Source organism: Geotrypetes seraphini, chromosome 2 (genome assembly GCF_902459505.1).
Source record: "Geotrypetes seraphini chromosome 2, aGeoSer1.1, whole genome shotgun sequence".
Classification (NCBI taxonomy): domain Eukaryota; kingdom Metazoa; phylum Chordata; class Amphibia; order Gymnophiona; family Dermophiidae; genus Geotrypetes; species Geotrypetes seraphini.
The window spans coordinates 521,470,889-521,489,420 of NC_047085.1; the positions used below are offsets into that span (position 1 = coordinate 521,470,889).

Genomic DNA, 18,532 nt, shown 5'->3' on the forward strand with positions numbered 1-18,532 from the left:
CCACCTCCACTCTCCCCTCTTTTTCTCTCCTCTTCCTCTCCTCTCCCTCCTACCTATCCACCTCCCCTCTCTCTCCTCTTGCCTCTCTTTACAGTTGCCTTGAGCCTTTATAGGTATGAGCGACGCACAAATAGAAGATTAGATTAGATTTATGTATGGCTAAGTTTGAGCAAGAATGAGTATATTCTGCATCCTTTTTATCATGTGGTAAGTCAGTGTCACTTCTTAGACGATATTTTTTTATTATGGCACGACACTCTTGACACTTTGATATTCTTTGTAGATTATTTGAATGTTGTCCAAAGAAATGGAGAAAAACACCTCTATGGCGTCAGAAGTAGACAAATAGTAGAGCCAGAGAGATGTTTTCCACTGGGGACCTTTAAACAAATGCTAAAAATACCGACTCAACATGGCCAGTGTTTCGGCACAACAATGGTGCCACCTTCAGGAGTCTATAAATAAATATATAATGTAATCATCATATATAAACATATCCTATATACTTGAATATAAGCTGACCCGAATATAAACCGAGGCAGCCTTTTTCCTTCAAAAAAGGAAGGAAAAAGATTAACTCGAATATAAACCAGGGGGGGAAGGAGAGGGGGTTAATATTCAAGTTCACTGCCCGGCTCTGCACCCTGTCCCCCCTCCCTCCCTTCCTTCCTTCCCTATGCCCTCTCCCTCCTGATGCCTTGCAGACCTTCACCAAGCCTGCCCTAAGACCCGGTGGGCCAGGACAGGAGGGATCCCTCCCGCCTCCTGTCCTGGCTGACTCAAAAACTTTACCTGCCTCCCCCCCATACCTTTAAAATCCCCGGTGGTCCAGCAGTGAGCAGTTCTCTTGGTAGCCATTCACTAGTGGCTGTCCATGGAGCGGGAGCATGGGAAGGCCGCTCTTGCTTTGGTTCACTGCTGGACCACTGGGGATTTTAAAGGTACTCGGGGGAGGCAGGAGGGATGTAAAAGAAGTCACAGGCGGCGGGAGGGATCCCTCCTGTCGTAGCCCACCATGGGACCATCAGGTCTTAGGGCAAGCCCAGCAGAGGCCTGCAACAGCTCCAGGAGGGGGGACGGGGGGTTGACCTGGAAATAAGCTGAGATCCCCATTTTGGGGCCCCAAATTCTCGGCTTATATTCAAGTGAATAAAACAAATTTTTGAAAAATGTGGATGACAACATACTCGTAAATAATAAGATACATCCAAATGATGACAGGCCGTGCAATTTGACAATCAAAGCCTCCTCTTACAAAGGTACGTTAAATGTTTTAGCGCACACTAAAACGGGGTAAGTGTTGAGTAGGTGTTTTTTAGCCTTTGATTAAAGGTCCCAGTGGAAAACTTCTCTCTAGTGCCTTGATGTGTATTTATTTGAATGGTTGCCATCTGGCCATTAAGTTCGATACGGTATTTCATGAAACTGAAATGAATTTTTGGGATGTGAAAATTGTGAGCGTTAATAAGGAATTTAAAAATGTATATACTGCATACAACTATGCGGTTTTCATATGAAATACAGTAGAATCTTGTTTCCCTCCGATTATCACATATAACATAGACATATCGTTCATCGTCCCTGTTATAATAGAAAGAGAGCACCAATTCGATCAGTTCAGAAGCACAAACAAGCTTTAAATCAAACTTTGATATCAGAAAAATAAAAAATTCTAGAAGTCGATTATCAACTGAAATACAGTGCTCCCCTGCGAATTCGCGGTCGGTGGTTCGCGGTCCCGGTCATCTGCGGTATTTTCTGACCACAAACGACCGGGCAGGGGAGGCAGGAGAGGGCGGCCGGAGTGCCGGCGACTGAAGGAAATCACTCGCTGTATGCTCAGACTGCCTCTTCCTGTTCTAAAGTTGGGCCTCACGAATCAGGAGCTACGTGTCAAAGTTTTCAGCGTTTTCTTAAAATTCCTCCTCCCCACACAAAACCGCAGAATACCAGGCAAGGCCTTCCATGGTTCTACGCCAGCCACGGATATCATTGATGCTCCGATCCTAGCACGCATAATCGACATTTTACCCTCCAAACTTAATTTCATCCCATTTACGTCTCTAAGCTCTCTTCTCGGTTTAGAGATCGCAAAGAATTCTTGTAAGATCTTTGGGGAAGCAGGATACAAGGTCTGATGTAAGATCGCAAACATCTTAAACTGCACTCTTTGTTCTATAGGTAACCAGTGTAGTTTCTTCAACACAGGAGTGGGAACTCCTTGGAACTCCTTGGAACTCCTTGGAACTCCTTGGAAACTCCTTGGAAACTCCTTGGAAACTCCTTGGAACTCCTTGGAAACTCCTTGGAAACTCCTTGGGAACTCCTTGGAACCCCTGTGATTAATCTTGCGAGAGCTGATAGAAATACACTATTATATTTATTCAAGTATGTATCCTCCACAATTAAAAAAAACACCCTAACAATATCCTTACTGGGTCAGACTAATGGTCCATCAAGCCCAGTAGCCCGTTCTCACGGTGGCCAATCCTGGGCACTAATATCTGGCCAAAATCCAAGGTGTAGCAATATTCCAAAGCTGAGATTGTGATGTCATATTGCCTCATTCCACCAATGCCTAAGAGCCAGCCTCCCTAGTGATGTCACAATGACTTAATTGTCCTTTACTTGATTCACTTAAGAACCTAAGAATAGCCTTACTGGGTCAGAGCAATGGTCCATCAATCCCAGTAGCCCGTTCTCACGGTGGGCAATCCAGGCCACTAATACCTGTCCAAAACTCAAGGAGTAGCAACATTCCATACAGAAACCCAAAGAATAGTAAGAGTCCGTAATCCCAGAGAGTAACAAGATTCTAGAATCCCAAAGAGTAGCAACATTCCATGCTACCGATCCAGGGCAAGCAGTGGCTTCCCCCGTGGACTTTTCCTCCAGGAACTTGTCCAAACCTTTCTTAAAACCAGCTACGCTATCCGTTCTTACCACAACCTCTGGCAATGCGTTCCAGAGCTTAACTGTTCTCTGCCTATTTCACAAGTTCCGAGGTATCACCTTATTTGCCACTCCACTGAGGAATTCTTGGTTCAAGCTGACAATATAGGTGAGAAGTTCAAAGAACGGGAAATACCGTAAGTCAGTGATTAACAAAGCTAAGAAATGAGCTCTTGTTAATTCTAGAAACCAGTTATGAAGCTATAGAGCACAGGAATGGGACAGTTCAATTTTCCCTTGTATGCTGAAATATTCTTTTTTATCGACAGATTTGGGCAAATACATTAAGGTTTATTGGGAAATGTTGCTGGTTACATCGAAGTTTTGAAGAAACTGATTGTACGGTGTATTATCTGAATGCAGCAGGTTTCCGGGTCTTGCCGCGACTGTGTAGAAAGAACCGGCAAGACCCGGAAACCTGAAAAATCATGACGCCAGCTGCGGAAGCCTAAGAGAACTGTGTCTTATCTTTTTATTGGAATGGCAATCTGAAAGACTTCCTGTGTAAATCGAATGTGTGGACATTGGAAACCAGACCTCGAGACAATTAAAGACTCACTTGTTTGAACATTGTTATAACATCAAGCGTGAATTGTTCATCGGTGACCCGTCAAAAGCGCACCGGACAGTGGCTCGCTGACAATTGTGCGCAAGGACAAATGTGCATTGCTGCCTGAAGCTGTTATTACCGTTCCCGTTAGCTCTGTGAGGGGGGGGTTTGGGCTGACAAATACTCACGCTCATGTTGGGGGGGGGGATGAGGGAACCCCCCTAATACACCAAAAACTCTTCTTCCGAACACTGGCTCTTCTGCTCTGACGGGCGGTGTGGGGGGGACCCCCCACACCCCCTCAACGTGAGCACAAGTATTTGTCAGCCCAAACCCCCCCTCACAGCGCTAACAGGAATGGTAATAATGGCTTCAGGTGGTGGCGTGTATTCGTCCCTGCGTGCAATTGTCAGCATGGGTTTCTTGGAGCGCTTTTGTCCGCGCAAACATCGGTGTACCTTGTTCATCAGGGTGTTGAACAGCGTCCTTTTGCTGAATTAAAACGTGCCATGCTTGATTGAGTAGCTCCTTCTCAACGCCGTGGCGACATTTAGGAAGACACTTCGTCCAAAGGAAGAGTGGTTGATTTTCTCATTGAACATGATTTGACCCAGGGGGTTAAATCAAAGGATGGAATGGCATGCGTTTTTCTGAGGTGACATCAGTAGGGGTTGCTTGAGACCGGATATAACACTGCTGGCCTCTTTATTCCAAGTCTCCATTTTGTATCATTGTGCAGGAATCGTAAGTGTAGATATCCCCTGAAACAGTCAACGTCTGTCTGGCGAAACGAGGCTCGTTGGGTTTAGCAGCTGTGGGACTGTTGCAATTAGACAATATATAATCAAACCGTCACTTCAAAATCACTTGTGAAACACACTATTCCCTTCCAAAAAAGACTGTTGTTAGACCCAAAAAATTCATACACTTGCTTTAATTTGAATTGAATATATTGATGAAATAGGATCTCAAGCGCTCGCAAGTCCTTGAGAAAGCTGAAACTATAATATTTCTTAAAGAGCAAATAGGACAGGCATGTTCGAGAAGCCGTTGATAAAAGATTTTTCGGTCGACGGAGGGATATTGTTAATTCATTTACCACTCTGGTCCTGATGAAGCTCAACATAAATGAGAGCGAGACGGAGATCTTCCGTCGTGATTGTCATTGTGGTCAGAGGGCCGGGTATGAAAGAATACACCCGAGCTAAGTATTTATATTAAAATTGAACTAAGGAAAAATCAATTTAATAATATAAGTCATACACTTTAAATTGAATAAAAAAGATATAAGGACCGATGATAGCTTGCGAAATAGTCACATGCCAAGACTAGTTCTGTTAGCTTGTAGACTGTGAGCGCTTGAGATCCTATTTCATCAATATATTCAATTGAAATTAAAGCAATTAGACAATGGCATGGTGAGAAAATTCATTACTGTTCCCATCCCCGCGTATAATCGCAGGAAACAAACTCTGTCATTCTTTAAAGAGAGAGGGAAGAATCGGAGTCCGAATGGGCCCAGCCACTGGCCCTCAAGCCTTGCATTGAAGAACACCAGTGAGATAGACACTAAAGAATGATGCGGGATGGTTTCCCACGGTTATCCGCGGGGACGTAGACAAATTCTGTTCCTGTGTCATTCTCTAGGCCAGTTATCGAGGTTAATTGGTGGCCGATGACTGATTCACGATTTCAATTCATTCCATTGGCTGACCAACTAAGGCCTGAATTTCTCTGGTCATCCTGCTCAGCTGCTTATAGGTGACTTCAGTGTATAGTCAAGTATGATTGCTGTATATCTTGTTAGAAGGAAACAGGTCACCCACAACATAATTAATTTGCGAAGAGCTGTGTTAACCAAGAACAGATGTTGAGTATTTTATTTGTTAATAAGGTTTATGCTGCAACCATAAATAAAACCACTTTCTAGAGTTGAAATAACAGACTGGTCTTTGCTGTTTACTGGACATGAATGAGAGGCGGGTGGTGACATGCTGAGGGCTCGGATTTTGGTTCTGCAACTCCGAGCTGTCTGCAGAGTGATTGGAGATGGGAGAACGTTTATATGTGGAAAGACACGATAAGGTGGCATGCTTGCCTCACCTATTAGAAACTTTGTAAACATTACGACATGACCATAGCAGAGAAACATTTGGATCGTGACCCTACGAGAATTATGGAACCCGAAGAAGTATAGATCACCTGGGATAGTCCATTTCCAGCTGATTAAAACGCTCTTAAAGGTCCCTCGGCCACAAGAGGGCATCCGCTGAAAATCAGGGGTGGGAAATTTCATGGCGACACCAGGAAGTATTTATATCAATGACCTGGAAAACGGAACATCCAGTGAGATCATCAAGTTTGCAGACGACACAAAACTCTGCCGGGCAATCAGATTGCAGGAGGACAGTGAGGAACTCCAGAGCGATTTGTGTCGGTTAGAAAAATGGGCGGAGAAATGGCAGATGAAGTTCAACGTGGAGAAATGCAAGGTAATGCATTTAGGCAGTAAAAATAAGGAATACGAGTACAGAATGTCAGGTGCAACTCTGGGAAAAAGTGAACAAGAAAGGGATCTGGGTGTACTGATAGATAGGACCCTGAAGCCGTCGGCACAATGCGCGGCAGCGGCAAATAAGGCAAATAGAATGTTGGGCATGATAAAGAAAGGAATCTCGAGTAGATCGGAGAAAGTTATAATGCCGCTTTATAGGGCAATGGTCAGACCCCACTTGGAATACTGCGTCCAACATTGGTCTCCCTACCTAAAGAAGGATATAAAACTGCTGGAGAGGGTGCAGAGACGAGCAACTAAACTAGTGAAGGGTATGGAGAAACTGGAATATGAGGATCGACTTAAAACACTGGGATTGTTCTCCCTTGAGAAAAGGAGACTGCGTGGGGATATGATCGAAACCTTCAAAATACTGAAAGGAATCGACAAAATAGAGCAGAAAAAACTATTTACATTGTCCAATTTGACACGGACAAGAGGACATGAAATGAAGCTAAGGGGGGGCAAGTTCAGGACTAATATCAGGAAGTTCTGCTTCACACAGAGAGTGGTTGACATCTGGAATACTCTCCCAGGGGAGATTATTGCGGAATCGACAGTCCCAGGCTTCAAAAGCAAACTAGATGCATATCTCCTTGAGAGAGGCATATAAAGATATGGTTGGCTATAAAATAAGCCAGGTGTATACCTAGCAGGGCCTCCGCGTGTGCGGATCGCCGGACTTGATGGACCGAAGGTCTGATCCGGAGATGGCGCTTCTTATGTTCTTATGATCATTGGAATGAACTTCCACTTCAGATGATTGAGGCCAGCAGCGTGCCAGACTTTAAAAGGAAATGGGATATACATGTGGGAACTCTAGGGGGGTAATGTCATGGGGGGGTGGGTCATTAAGAGTGGGCAGACTTGATGGGCCTTGGCCCCTTTCTGCCGTCATCTTCTATGTTTCTATGATGCGAGAAAGCTGGACATTGTGGTAAAAAATAAAACTACAAGAATGGCGTCACTGTGGAAATGATTGTTCTGTGCAATGAGACCTAAGACCAAATACAGAAATATTCCTGTCTTATTGGGTTTTTGAGTCCTGATCAAAAGCAGTTTCCAAGCGCGCTGTGATAGGATGCCGATGCATCTTACATCATATATAATACAGAAAGAAATGTTTGTCATCAATTCATGACTCATAGTCTGTGAGATGTTAGTTTATCCAACTCAAGTATATGAGAAAATGTACCAAAACGCACCGACACTCTCAAAGTATTAACGCAACAGACGTATAGTCATGATGAGCATTGCTGAGCCCTGCAAACGCGAAGAGCAGTAACCGCGGGGTTATTCAGAAACTAGGGTCTAGCACTTAGACTGCCTTCACTTAGACTGTCGACAAAGTGGCTGATGGAGAACTCAACGGGGTCAGATCACGTCACTGGCATAAAAAAAAACCCTCGAGTAGATATTTAAACAGAAAAGCCTTGTGCAATGCAGAACCTCTAAACTATATTCCAATAGAGGAGGCAACTGAGCTTCAACGCTGGGAAATGTAAGGTTATGCACCTCGGTAACGGTAATCCATGCAGAAAATACACCTTGAATGGGGAAACTTTAACTAGTACTTCGGCGGAACGAGACCTAGGAGTAATCATCAGTGCAGACATGAAAACTGCCAATCAAGTGGAGAGGGCTTCATCTAAAGCAAGGCAAATGTTGGGATGTATCAGTAGAAGCTTTGTCAGCAAGAAGCCTGAAGTCATAATGCCATTGTACAGAACCATGGTGAGACCTCATCTGGAATACTGTGTACAATTCTGGAGACCTCATTACCGTAAAGATGTGCTCAGAATCGAGTCGGTTCAACGGATGGCCACCAGGAGGATCTTGGGTCTCAAAGGTCTCTCATATGAGGAGAGACTAAACAAACTACAGCTTTACACTCTAGAGGAACGTAGGGAGAGAGGAGACATGATTGAGACATTTAAATACATCACAGGACGTATCGAGGTAGAAGATGATATCTTCATTCTCAGAGGACCTTCTGCCACCAGAGGGCATCTGCTCAAACTCAGGGGCGGGAAATTTCGTGGCGACATAAGGAAGTACTTCTTCACAGAAAGAGTGGTTGACCGTTGGAATGAGCTTCCAGCGCAGGTGATCGAGGCCAATAGCGTGTTGGACTTCAAGAATAAATGGGATACATATGTGGGATCCCTACGAGGGTCAGAGGAGGAAAGAGGGGATCCCTACGAGGGTCAGAGGAGGGAAGAGGGGATCCATAAGAGAGTCAATCTGACTAAATAGTCACTGGGTATAGACTTAAGAGGAAGGGACAGTACAGTGGGCAGACTTGATGGGCTATAGCCCTTTTCTGCCGTCATCTTCTATGTTTCTATGTTATCTGGAGTCGGATCCACCGCACAGCGACGAGGGCCAGCGTTTCGCTAAATTCTAGCTGCCTCAGGATGTGAAGGTGTTATCTTCCCTGGAAGACTTAAATAAGTATATACTCCTCACTCCTCATCGGTTCAACATCAAAACAGTGGATACCATAGTCAATTCTTTAACATTGTTGAGCGCCTCTCATCATGGCTGCCACCCAGACACAGAAGACGGGAAAACCCCGCCCATTTAAATAAGCCTCTCTTTCAGCCACCTTGCTGTCAATCATCATTAAAGGTAAACACCCACTTCAGGCTGTTATCCAAAAGAATGTTAAATCGTGTGATGCCATGCTGTACGAGCATTAAGATTCACTAAGCCCACCGCTCGTGTTTGCGATCGTGTATTGACGAGATTCACTAACCTCTGCGCCGATCATCCTCCGATCCGATCCACGCATGCAAATGAGGGGGAACGGCATGCAAAGCAGGAAGGACGCGATTCAAAAAACAATTTCAGGAACACCGACTGGGCGGCCCGATCAAAAACACAAGCGACTGCTGACGACCAGTCGCTTGTGCAAAAACCCTGCTCTCTGCCCCGATTCTGTGGTGTTAACCACGGGCTCGCAAAAGTTTCCAGCTCTTCCTTCACGGTGAGCGTGCGCAGACCATCTACACGCAAAGAAGATGGTCTGGGCATGCTCAAGGATGGCTCTCCAGCGATCCGTGCCTCTGATCGCCCCCATTTGTGAATCAGTTGGCCTGCCTCGGATTGTCCAGAATTGGGCAGATTAGTGAATCTAGGCCTAAGACCTTCAAGTTCTTCAATTATTCAAGGTGTCGATCCAAAATAATTCTCTTTGCAGGAGTAGATGCCTCCTTGTCAATCAATCCACAGCATCTGAAAACTTTAAAGGCAGTGTTCAAGGCAGTGTGATACAATCGGGGCTTGTAGTTTATTTGTGTTCTGTGATCCGTATCTTCAAAGAACGCGTGACCTGTCCCACATAGATCTTAGAGCACAACATTCCTCCCCTGTAGAAGGATGATGAAAACGGGGGGGGGGGGGGGGGGTAAATTCAAGTGTTATATCACAGATCTGGCACGCGTTGCACTTAGAATGGCTTCCTACACATCTAGCATAAACGTCAGAGGGACTTAATAGCTCTGTAAAGTTCTTTGTCGTGAAAATGCTACCCTCAACGTAGAGTTGGAAAATGCTGGAGCCTTATTTATAATACCCCAATGATGACGTATTGAGCGGACCACTTTCTTCATGGCAGGCGAATATTGAAGCGCACATGCATCAGTGGAGCGGTCACTTGGAACGAATAACGGGTCCCGATCAGTATACTTAGAAACAGAGAAACATGACGGCAGATGAAGGCCGAGTGGTCCATCCAGTCTGCCCATCCGCTGTAACCATTATCTCTTTCTCTCTCCGAGAGATCCCACGGGCCTATCCCAGGCCCTCTTGAATTCAGACACCTCTTCTGGGAGACTGTTCCACACATCTACTACCCTTTCTGTAAAAAAGTATTTCCTTAGATTACTCCGGAGCTTCTCACCTCTTAACTTCATCCTATGCCCTCTCATTCTAGAGCTTTCTTTCAAATGAAAGAGACTCGACTCATGCACATTTATATTATGTAGGTATTTAAACATCTCTATCATATTTCCCCTCTCCCGCCTTTCCTCCAAAGTATGCAGAGTGAGATCTTTAAGTCTGTCCCCATACGCCTTATGATGAAGACCACATACCATTTTAGTAGCCTTCCTCTGGACTGACTCCATCCTTTTTATATATTTTTGAAGGTGCGGCTTCCAGAATTGTACACAATATCCTAAATGAGGTCTCACCAAAGTCTTATACAGGGGCATCAATACCTCCTTTTTCCTACTGGCCATGCCTTTTCCTATACACCCTAGCATCCTTCTAGCTTTCCCGTCACTTTTTCAACCTGTTTGGCCACCTTAAGATCATCATATACAATCAAACCCAAGTCCTGCTCTTCCGTCGTGCACATAATTTCTTCACCCCCTAAACTGTACCGTTCATTCAGGTTTTTGCAGCTGAAATGCATCACCTTGCATTGCTTAGCATTAAATTTTAGCTGCCAAATTCCAGACCATTCTTCAAGTTTTGCCAGGTCTTTCTTCATGTTATTCACACCATCTGGGGTGTCTACTCTATTAAAGACTTTGGTGTCATCTGCAAAGAGGCAAATCTTACCCAACAACCCTTCAGCAATATCGTTTATAAAAATGTTAAAAAGAACAGACCCAAAGACAGACCCTTGAGGCACACCACTGGTAACCTCCCTTTTCTCAGAGCGATCTCCATTGATCACTACCCTCTGTCGCCTTCCACTCAACCAGTTCCTGACCCAGCCCGTCACTTTGGGGCCCATCCCGAGGGCACTCAGTTTATTTATTAGACGTCTGCGTGGAACACTGTCAAAGGCTTTGCTAAAATCTAAATACACCACATCTAGCACACATCCTCTATCCAATCATCCTCTATCCAATTCTCAAAGAAATTGATCAAATTTGTCTGACAAGACCTACCTCTAGTGAATCCATGATTCCAGAAACTTGACCATTCTCTATTTTAAAAGCGTTGCCACGGAGCCCCGAACCCCTCTACCCCCCTGTGAAGTTCGGCAGGAGGGATGTCCATTCCCTCCTGCCTCGGAACCCCAGACTCACCACCACCACTCCCAACCCCCCCCCCCCCCAACATTTGTGCTCATTAAAAAAAATATAAACAGCTGAGTGGCAGGAGACTGCTTCGGAGATTCCCCTGCCACTCAGCCAGTGGCGTAGTAAGGAGGGGTGGGGGTGGGGCGATCCACACTGGGCGCCAGCTTCCAAGTTTATTTAAAATTTTCTATCCCGCCGTTGGGAAAACCTTCAAAGCGGCGGACAGTCTTGGTGAGGGCGGTGGCACCCGTCCTCCTCTCAGCCCCTCCCCCGCACCTTCCCTTCCCCCTCCCCCCACTGTCTTGCGTGTGTGCCGCTTCCCTTCCCCCGTACTTCTAATGTTACTGGCATGAGCAGCCACCCCCAACTTACTGTTGCGCTGTCATCGTTTCCTGGACCCACACCTAGGAAGTGACATCGACGGAAGAGCCGACACTGGCACGACATCAGCGTCGGGGTTGCTACTCACGCCAGGCGGTGCGAGAGAAGGGAAGCAGAAGGATGGGGTGGGTAAGGACCGTGTGGAGGTGGGGGTGGCATCACTTCCCCGGGCATCTCTCATCCTCGCTACGCCACTGCGTTCAGCTGCCAGCTCTGCGCATGTGTCAAAGTTGATTTTCCAACGACTGATCACATGGGATTACGGCAGACCTTCGTGAAACTCATTCGCATGCAAAGTCGTTTCAACATCGATCGCCATTCTCAAATGGAACGATTTGTCATCCCCAGAGCGACCCAGGGGATTTTAATGATGATTTTGGTGCATCCGGGACTGAACCTGCCTGTTATAACTCGACTGGGAATTCCCTACATGGTGCTTCCCAAAGGGTTTCTCCCCTTGGGTGTGCCCAGGCTCTCCCCTCCCTCCCTCCCTGCTTGGATTACCCGGCATTCCTGCTCCACAGGGTCCATTCATTCTGGAGACAGGAGGAGAGTGTGAGACGGGTCGGAGACAAAGGGATGGATTTCCCTAGGCTGGGCAGCTTCAGGGCTGGCAAAGGCTCAGATCGGTAAAAGGTAGGGCTTGCTAGTCTTTTGCCAGGGCTGCAGGGGAAGGCTCCCAGGGTACCCCCTCGATTCCTCTGACCTGGGACTCCCCTTCTTTCAGGGCTGCGGAAGAGCCGGAGCAGGCAGTGATGCTGACACAGATAGAGCAGGCGTTGGAGTATTTGAGCTGTGCATGTGGTATCGTAAAGGAAAACTGGAGCCTCGAGAGATGGTGCCTGACAGGGGGGCAAGAGCTTAATGATGGATGCACAGAGGTGGGGGGCATCTCTGTGCTGAACGCTTAAAGAGCTGGGAAGCAAGAACCTGCATGCACCAAAGGCTAGCTGTGCAGAGGGTGTTTTCAGGGGGGCGACTATCCTGGGTATATTTATACAAAAAGTAATTTTGGATGGGGTGAAGTGCCATGGGGGCGCAGCCAGGATTTGGTGGATGTGGAAGTGTGTCTGTGGGGACCAGAGATCAAGGATCAGAGGTATGAGGAGGCACATCTTGGGGAGGGGGGGTTCAGGGGCTATGCTTTCTAGATCTGGTATATGAAAGGATATCTCGGGGGGTGCATGCACCCTAGATCTGGTGGATGAGGGAGTGTTGGGGAGCACAGGCCCCGAAGCAGCTAAGTGAAATGCTGCCCACCGTTGGAAGCTGGGAGCTCTGTGTTAAAACATACATCCTTCGCCTGGGTTCAAATATTTTCTCAGGCCATAGCGAAGAAAAAGGTGGGAAGTTTTATGTCGAAGGTGAAGATATGCCTGTTTGCTTTTTTGGCTGCCGCCACACATTGGGTGGAAGGTTTCATCGTATTGTCTACAATGATAACCAGATTGTTTCTTGGGCGTTAACCCCAAAGGTGGACCCTAGCATCCGGTAACTGTGATTCAGGTTATCCTTCCCAATATGCATCACTTTGCATTTGTCCACATTAAATTTCATCTCCGTTTGGATGTCTAGTCTTCCAATTTCCTAAGATCCACCTGCAATTTTTCACAATCCATATGCGTTTTAACAACTTTGAACAGTTTAGTGTCATCTGCAAATTTAATCACCTCGCTCGTTCCAATTTCCAGATCATTTATGAATAAGTTAAATAGCACCGGTCCCAGTACAGACCCCTATGGCACTCCACTGTTTACTCTCCTCCATTGAGAAAAATGACCATTTAACCCTATCCTCTGTTTTCTACCTGATAACCAATTCCTAACCCACAACTGAACTTTTGCCACCTATCCCATGACTCTTTAATTTTCTCAGGAGCCTCTCGTGAGCAACTTTTATCAAAAGCTTTCTGAAAATCTAAATACACTATATCAACCGGCTCACCATTATCCACGTGTTCCCTTCTTCTGCGAGGGAAAATAATGGTTACTGCGGATGGACAGACTAGATGAGCCATTTGGCCTTTATCTGCCATCATGTTTCTATCCTCCTTTCCCTTCCTATCCCTTCTGTCAAAGACCACACACCATTTTCGTAGCCTGCACTGGAGTAAAAGTAGGTCCTGGTGCCTGTATGCTCATCTCTGTGGCCTCTTCTCTGTGGGTTTTGCTAATTTATATCATCTCTCCCTGGTCTCTTATTCTCTCAAGCCATTGGTGTACCTGTTGGGATGAAAATCTGGGGCAGAGCACCCTCTCCACTATCCGGATCACCCCCCTCCTCCAGGCAGCTGGGGATACTGGAGCGGTTGCATGTCCTCGGTCCACCTGCATGCAGCTATCAGCTCTGCTGGTCCCCCACCCCAGAACAGGAAGTTGACAGAAGGGGCAGAGCCGATGGACGTGTGCAGGCAGACTGTAGATCTGCGACCACTCCATCTCCCCCAGACACCCCCCTTGGCACACAACTGTCACAAGCTACTGTGAATGCATCCTTAGAGGTGCACATTAAGCCCAGACTGATGGTATCTTCCATGGCCCAAGGGACCACGAGAGTCAGTCTGAACAGATCGAACAGATATAGGGTCAGTAAAATCTGGACCCCTAGACCCACCCCCCAGGCCCGCCCAGTTCCATAATCCCCGCCATGTTATGAACCAGCTCCTCCCCCAGTCCCCCCTTCCCTCTGTTGCCTGTTTATCAGACAGGAGGGCATCCTCACATGCGCAGAAGCCCCCTCTCCATGCGATTTCATTGGACAAAGCCGTCCAGTCTGATAACCTTAAACCAGATAACCCTATACCACATAGGCCAGGGATCTCAAAGTCCCTCCTCGAGGGCCGCAATGCATTCGGGTTTTCAGGATTTCCCCAATGAAAATGCATTGAAAACAGTGCATGCAAATAGATCTTATGCATATTCATTGGGGAAATCCTGAAAATCCGACTGGAATACGGCTCTTGAGGACTGGAATTCCCTACCCCTGGTCTAAAGCCTAAACCAGGGATCTCAAAGTCCCTCCTCGAGTGTCAGTGGTGGAAGCGGGAAACTCGCACTCTCTGATTTGCAGTCTGCTGCTGTTGCCACCACTTGAATTCTCCACTAGGGGGCAGCAAGCAGATTCTGCCTCTGTAGAATGTCCGAGAACGGAAGCCTTTAGAAACATAGAAACATAGAAAAAAGCGGCAGAAAAGGGCTATAGCCCACCAAGTCTGCCCATTCCAAGTATCCCCCCCCCCTGAGTTTACTCCCTTAAAGATCCCACGTGAGCATCCCATCTTTTCTTAAAATCCGTCACGCTGCTGGCCTTTATCACCTGGAGTGGGAGTCTGTTCCAATGATCCACCACTCTTTCAGTGAAGAAGTACTTCCTGGAGTCGCCATGAAACTTCCCTCCCCTGATTTTCAGCGGATGCCCTCTGGTGGTCGAGGGTCCCATGAGCCAGAAGATATCATCTTCTGACTCGATGTGTCCCGTGATGTACTTATATGTTTCAATCATATCTCCCCGTTCTCTTCTTTCCTCAAGTGAGTACAGCCGCAATTTCTTTAGTCTTTCTTCATACGTGAGATCCTTGAGCCCAATGACCATCCTGGTGGCCGTTCGCTGTACCGACTCGATCCTCAGCACGTCCTTTCGGTAGTGTGGTCTCCAAAACTGAACGCAGTACTCTAAGTGAGGCCTCACCATGGCTCTGTACAACGGCATCATAACTTCAGGTCTCCTGCTGACGAAACCTCTGCGGATACACCCCATCATTTGTCTTGCCCTGGAGGAAGCCTTCTCCACTTGATTGGCAACCTTCATGTCCTCGCTAATGATCACCCCTAGGTCGTGTTCCGCCGTAGTTCTAACCAAGGTCTCACCATTTAATACATAAGTTCTACGCGGGTTTCTCTTACCCAGGTGCATTATCTTGCATTTTTTAGCATTGAAGCCTAGCTGCCAAGTAGTTGACCATTGTTCCAGCAGCAGTAGGTCGTGTGTCATATTATCAGGTAATAAGCTTCTGCCTACTATGTTGCAAAGTTTGGCGTCGTCGGCGAACAGTGATACCCTTCCTCTAAGTCCTTGCGTCATATCTCTTATGAATAAGTTGAATAGAATCGGGCCCAGGACCGAGCCCTGCGGCACTCCACTGATCACATCCGATGCTTCGGATGGGGTACCGTTCACCACCACCTTCTGAAGTCTACCGCTCAGCCAATCCCCAACCCATGTAGTTAGAGTGTCTCCTAATCCTATCGATTTCAGCTTGTTCAGTAATCTTCGATGAGGGACGCTATCAAATGCTTTACTGAAGTCCAAATATACCACGTCCAGTGACTCTCCGGCGTCCAGTTGTCTAGTAACCCAGTCAAAAAGGCTAATCAGATTAGATTGGCAGGATCTACCCTGGGTGAACCCGTGTTGATGTGGATCACGCAGTTTTTCTTCGTCTAGGATTGTGTCAATAATCTGTTTGATCAGTGTTTCCATGAGTTTACACACTATAGACGTGAGACTCACTGGTCTGTAGTTTGCTGTCTCTGTCCTGCAGCCCTTTTTGTGGAGTGGGATTATGTTGGCGGTTTTCCAGTCCAAGGGGACTCTTCCTGTGCTTAGGGAAAGATTGAAAAGAACAGATAATGGTTCTGCCAGGACTTCCCTTAACTCCCTGAGCATTCTGGGGTGTAGGTTATCTGGTCCCATGGCTTTGTTTACTTTGAGTCTTGATAGTTCGTCGTAGACGCTACTGAGCGTAAATTCGAAATCTTGAAACGTGAATCTGTCAATTGCTTGTAGCTAGTATCTGCTCTCTCTCTTTCTTACCAAGCAGGTGGTGAATCCATGAATGGAGAATGCTCTGAACCTCTGGAAGCTGCATCTGAGAAGAGCAGAGACTTTCCCCGACATTGCAAAGCATATGGACAACACATCAACGGTGAAAAAAACACGGATCAGAGACCATCCCCAGGAGACATGAGAGAGAGACTACTTCTGTGCCCTGACGGTGGGGCAGCCTCCCCAGGGAAACTGGAAGAGAGACAATATTCATGTACTGAGAGTGAGAAAAGCTTCACAGGGAGCATGCTGGCGAGATCCAATCCGAATCCTGTTACTGAAAATGCCTTGTTGGTAAACACAGAACCTCAGACAGGTGGCAAACCGTATGGGGTCACTAATACTGGAAAATCCGTACCAAAAGAACGACCGTTTATATGTACTGAATGTGGGAAAGGCTTCCGGCAGAAGGGAAATCTGACAGCACATCAAAGTATACACACGGGTGAGAGACCTTATAAATGTACAGAGTGTGGGAAACATTTCAGGCAGAGGAGACATGTTATAAAACACCAGAGAACACATACCCGAGAGAGACCATACGAGTGTCCGGAATGTCGGAAAAGCTTCAGTCAGAAGGACTCCCTTATCACACACCAGAGAATCCACACGGGGGAGAGACCTTTTTTGTGCAGAGAATGTGGGAAAGGGTTCAGAGACAACTCGAATCTAATAATACACTTGCGAACCCACACTGGGGAAAAACCATACGTGTGTGCCGAATGTGGGAAAAGCTTCAGCCACAAGGGGTCGCTCACGATTCACGAGAGAACGCACACCGGAGAGCGGAGTTACACATGCCACGAGTGTGGCAACAGATTTAATAACAGCTCAAGCCTCATCAAGCACCAAAGGATCCACACGGGGGAGAAACCCTACAAGTGTGCCGAATGTGGAAAGTGTTTTGCGCATAACTCCAACCTCACCACGCACCACCGTGTTCACACCCGAGAGAAACGGTACAAGTGTAATGAATGCGGGAAGAGCTTTAGCCAGAGCTCCTATCTGATCCGGCATCAGAAAATTCATACTGGGGAGAGGCCTTTCGTCTGCAAAGAATGCGGGAAAAGCTTCACCGATTGTTCGAATCTCATCACGCACCAGAGGACCCACACGGGAGAGAAACCGTACACGTGCCTCGAATGCGGGAAAAGATTCAGCGACAGCTCCAGTCTGATATCGCACCAGAGGACCCACACGGGGGAGAGGCCCTATGCTTGTCCTGACTGTGGCAAGAGTTTCAGCCGTAAGGCGAATCTTACCACACACCGTAGAATACACTCGGGGGAAAAGAAGCACATCTGTACAGAATGCAGGAAGAGTTTTGCTCAGAACTCGTACCTCCTGCGGCACCAGAGAACTCACACACGGGAAAAGCCTTTCACGTGCAGCCAGTGTGAGAAGAGATTTGGAGATAGCTCCAGTCTTCTCAGACACCGGCTAATTCACACAGGAGAGAGACCCTATGTGTGCAAGGATTGTGGGAAAAGCTTTACACGCAGCTCACACTTATCGGCGCACATGAAACGTCACACCAGAGAGAATGGTGGAGAATGAAGAGGTTGTGATCCCCTGGGCCATTCCTATTCCCACAAGAAAACTGGCCATAGTGGTTCAGGAAAAGGACACTAGAACGGTGATGATAATTGAGGTGTCATAAGAACATAAGAATAGCTTACTGGGTCAGACCAATGGTCCATCAATGGTCCATTACTAGCCAGTAACCCATTTTCACGGAGGCCAATCCAGGTCCCTAGTACCTGGCCAAAACCCAAGGAGTAGCAATATTCCAGGCTACTGATACAGGGCAAGCAGTGGGCTTCCACCATGTCTTTCTCAATAACAGACTATGGACTTTTCCTCCAAGAACTTGTCCAAACCTTTCTTAAAACCAGCTACGCTGTCCGCTCTTACCACATCCTCTGCCAACGCGTTCCAGAGCTTAACTATTCTCTTAGTGAAAACAAATTTCCTCCTATTGGTTTTAAGAGTATTTCCCTGTAACTCCATCGAGTGTCCCCTAATCTTTGTAATTTTTGACGGAGTGAAAAATGGATCCACTTGTCCCCGTTCTACTCCACTCAATCATATCTCCCCTCTGATTATTTGTGAATCGTGTGGAGAGGAGAAATACCTCAAGGACCAAGAAAACGGTTCCACCTTGGACAAGCAAATGTTTTGTCTTAATAAAGTTTTTGTCTTTTGAACTCTGTGCGTGATTGGCCTCCAAAG

At 46.8% G+C, this 18,532-nt stretch overlaps 1 protein-coding gene across 1 annotated transcript in view; it reads left to right on the plus strand.

The window, feature by feature from the left end:
• The window catches only part of LOC117354705 (zinc finger protein 271-like), a 69,025-nt gene that overhangs the window by 21,783 nt on the left and 28,710 nt on the right, over window positions 1-18,532 (plus strand). Inside the window, exon 6 of the mRNA XM_033932597.1 lies at window positions 16,698-17,828. Coding sequence (XP_033788488.1) covers window positions 16,698-17,828 — 1,131 coding nt within the window. The remainder of the gene's footprint in view (window positions 1-16,697; window positions 17,829-18,532) is intronic.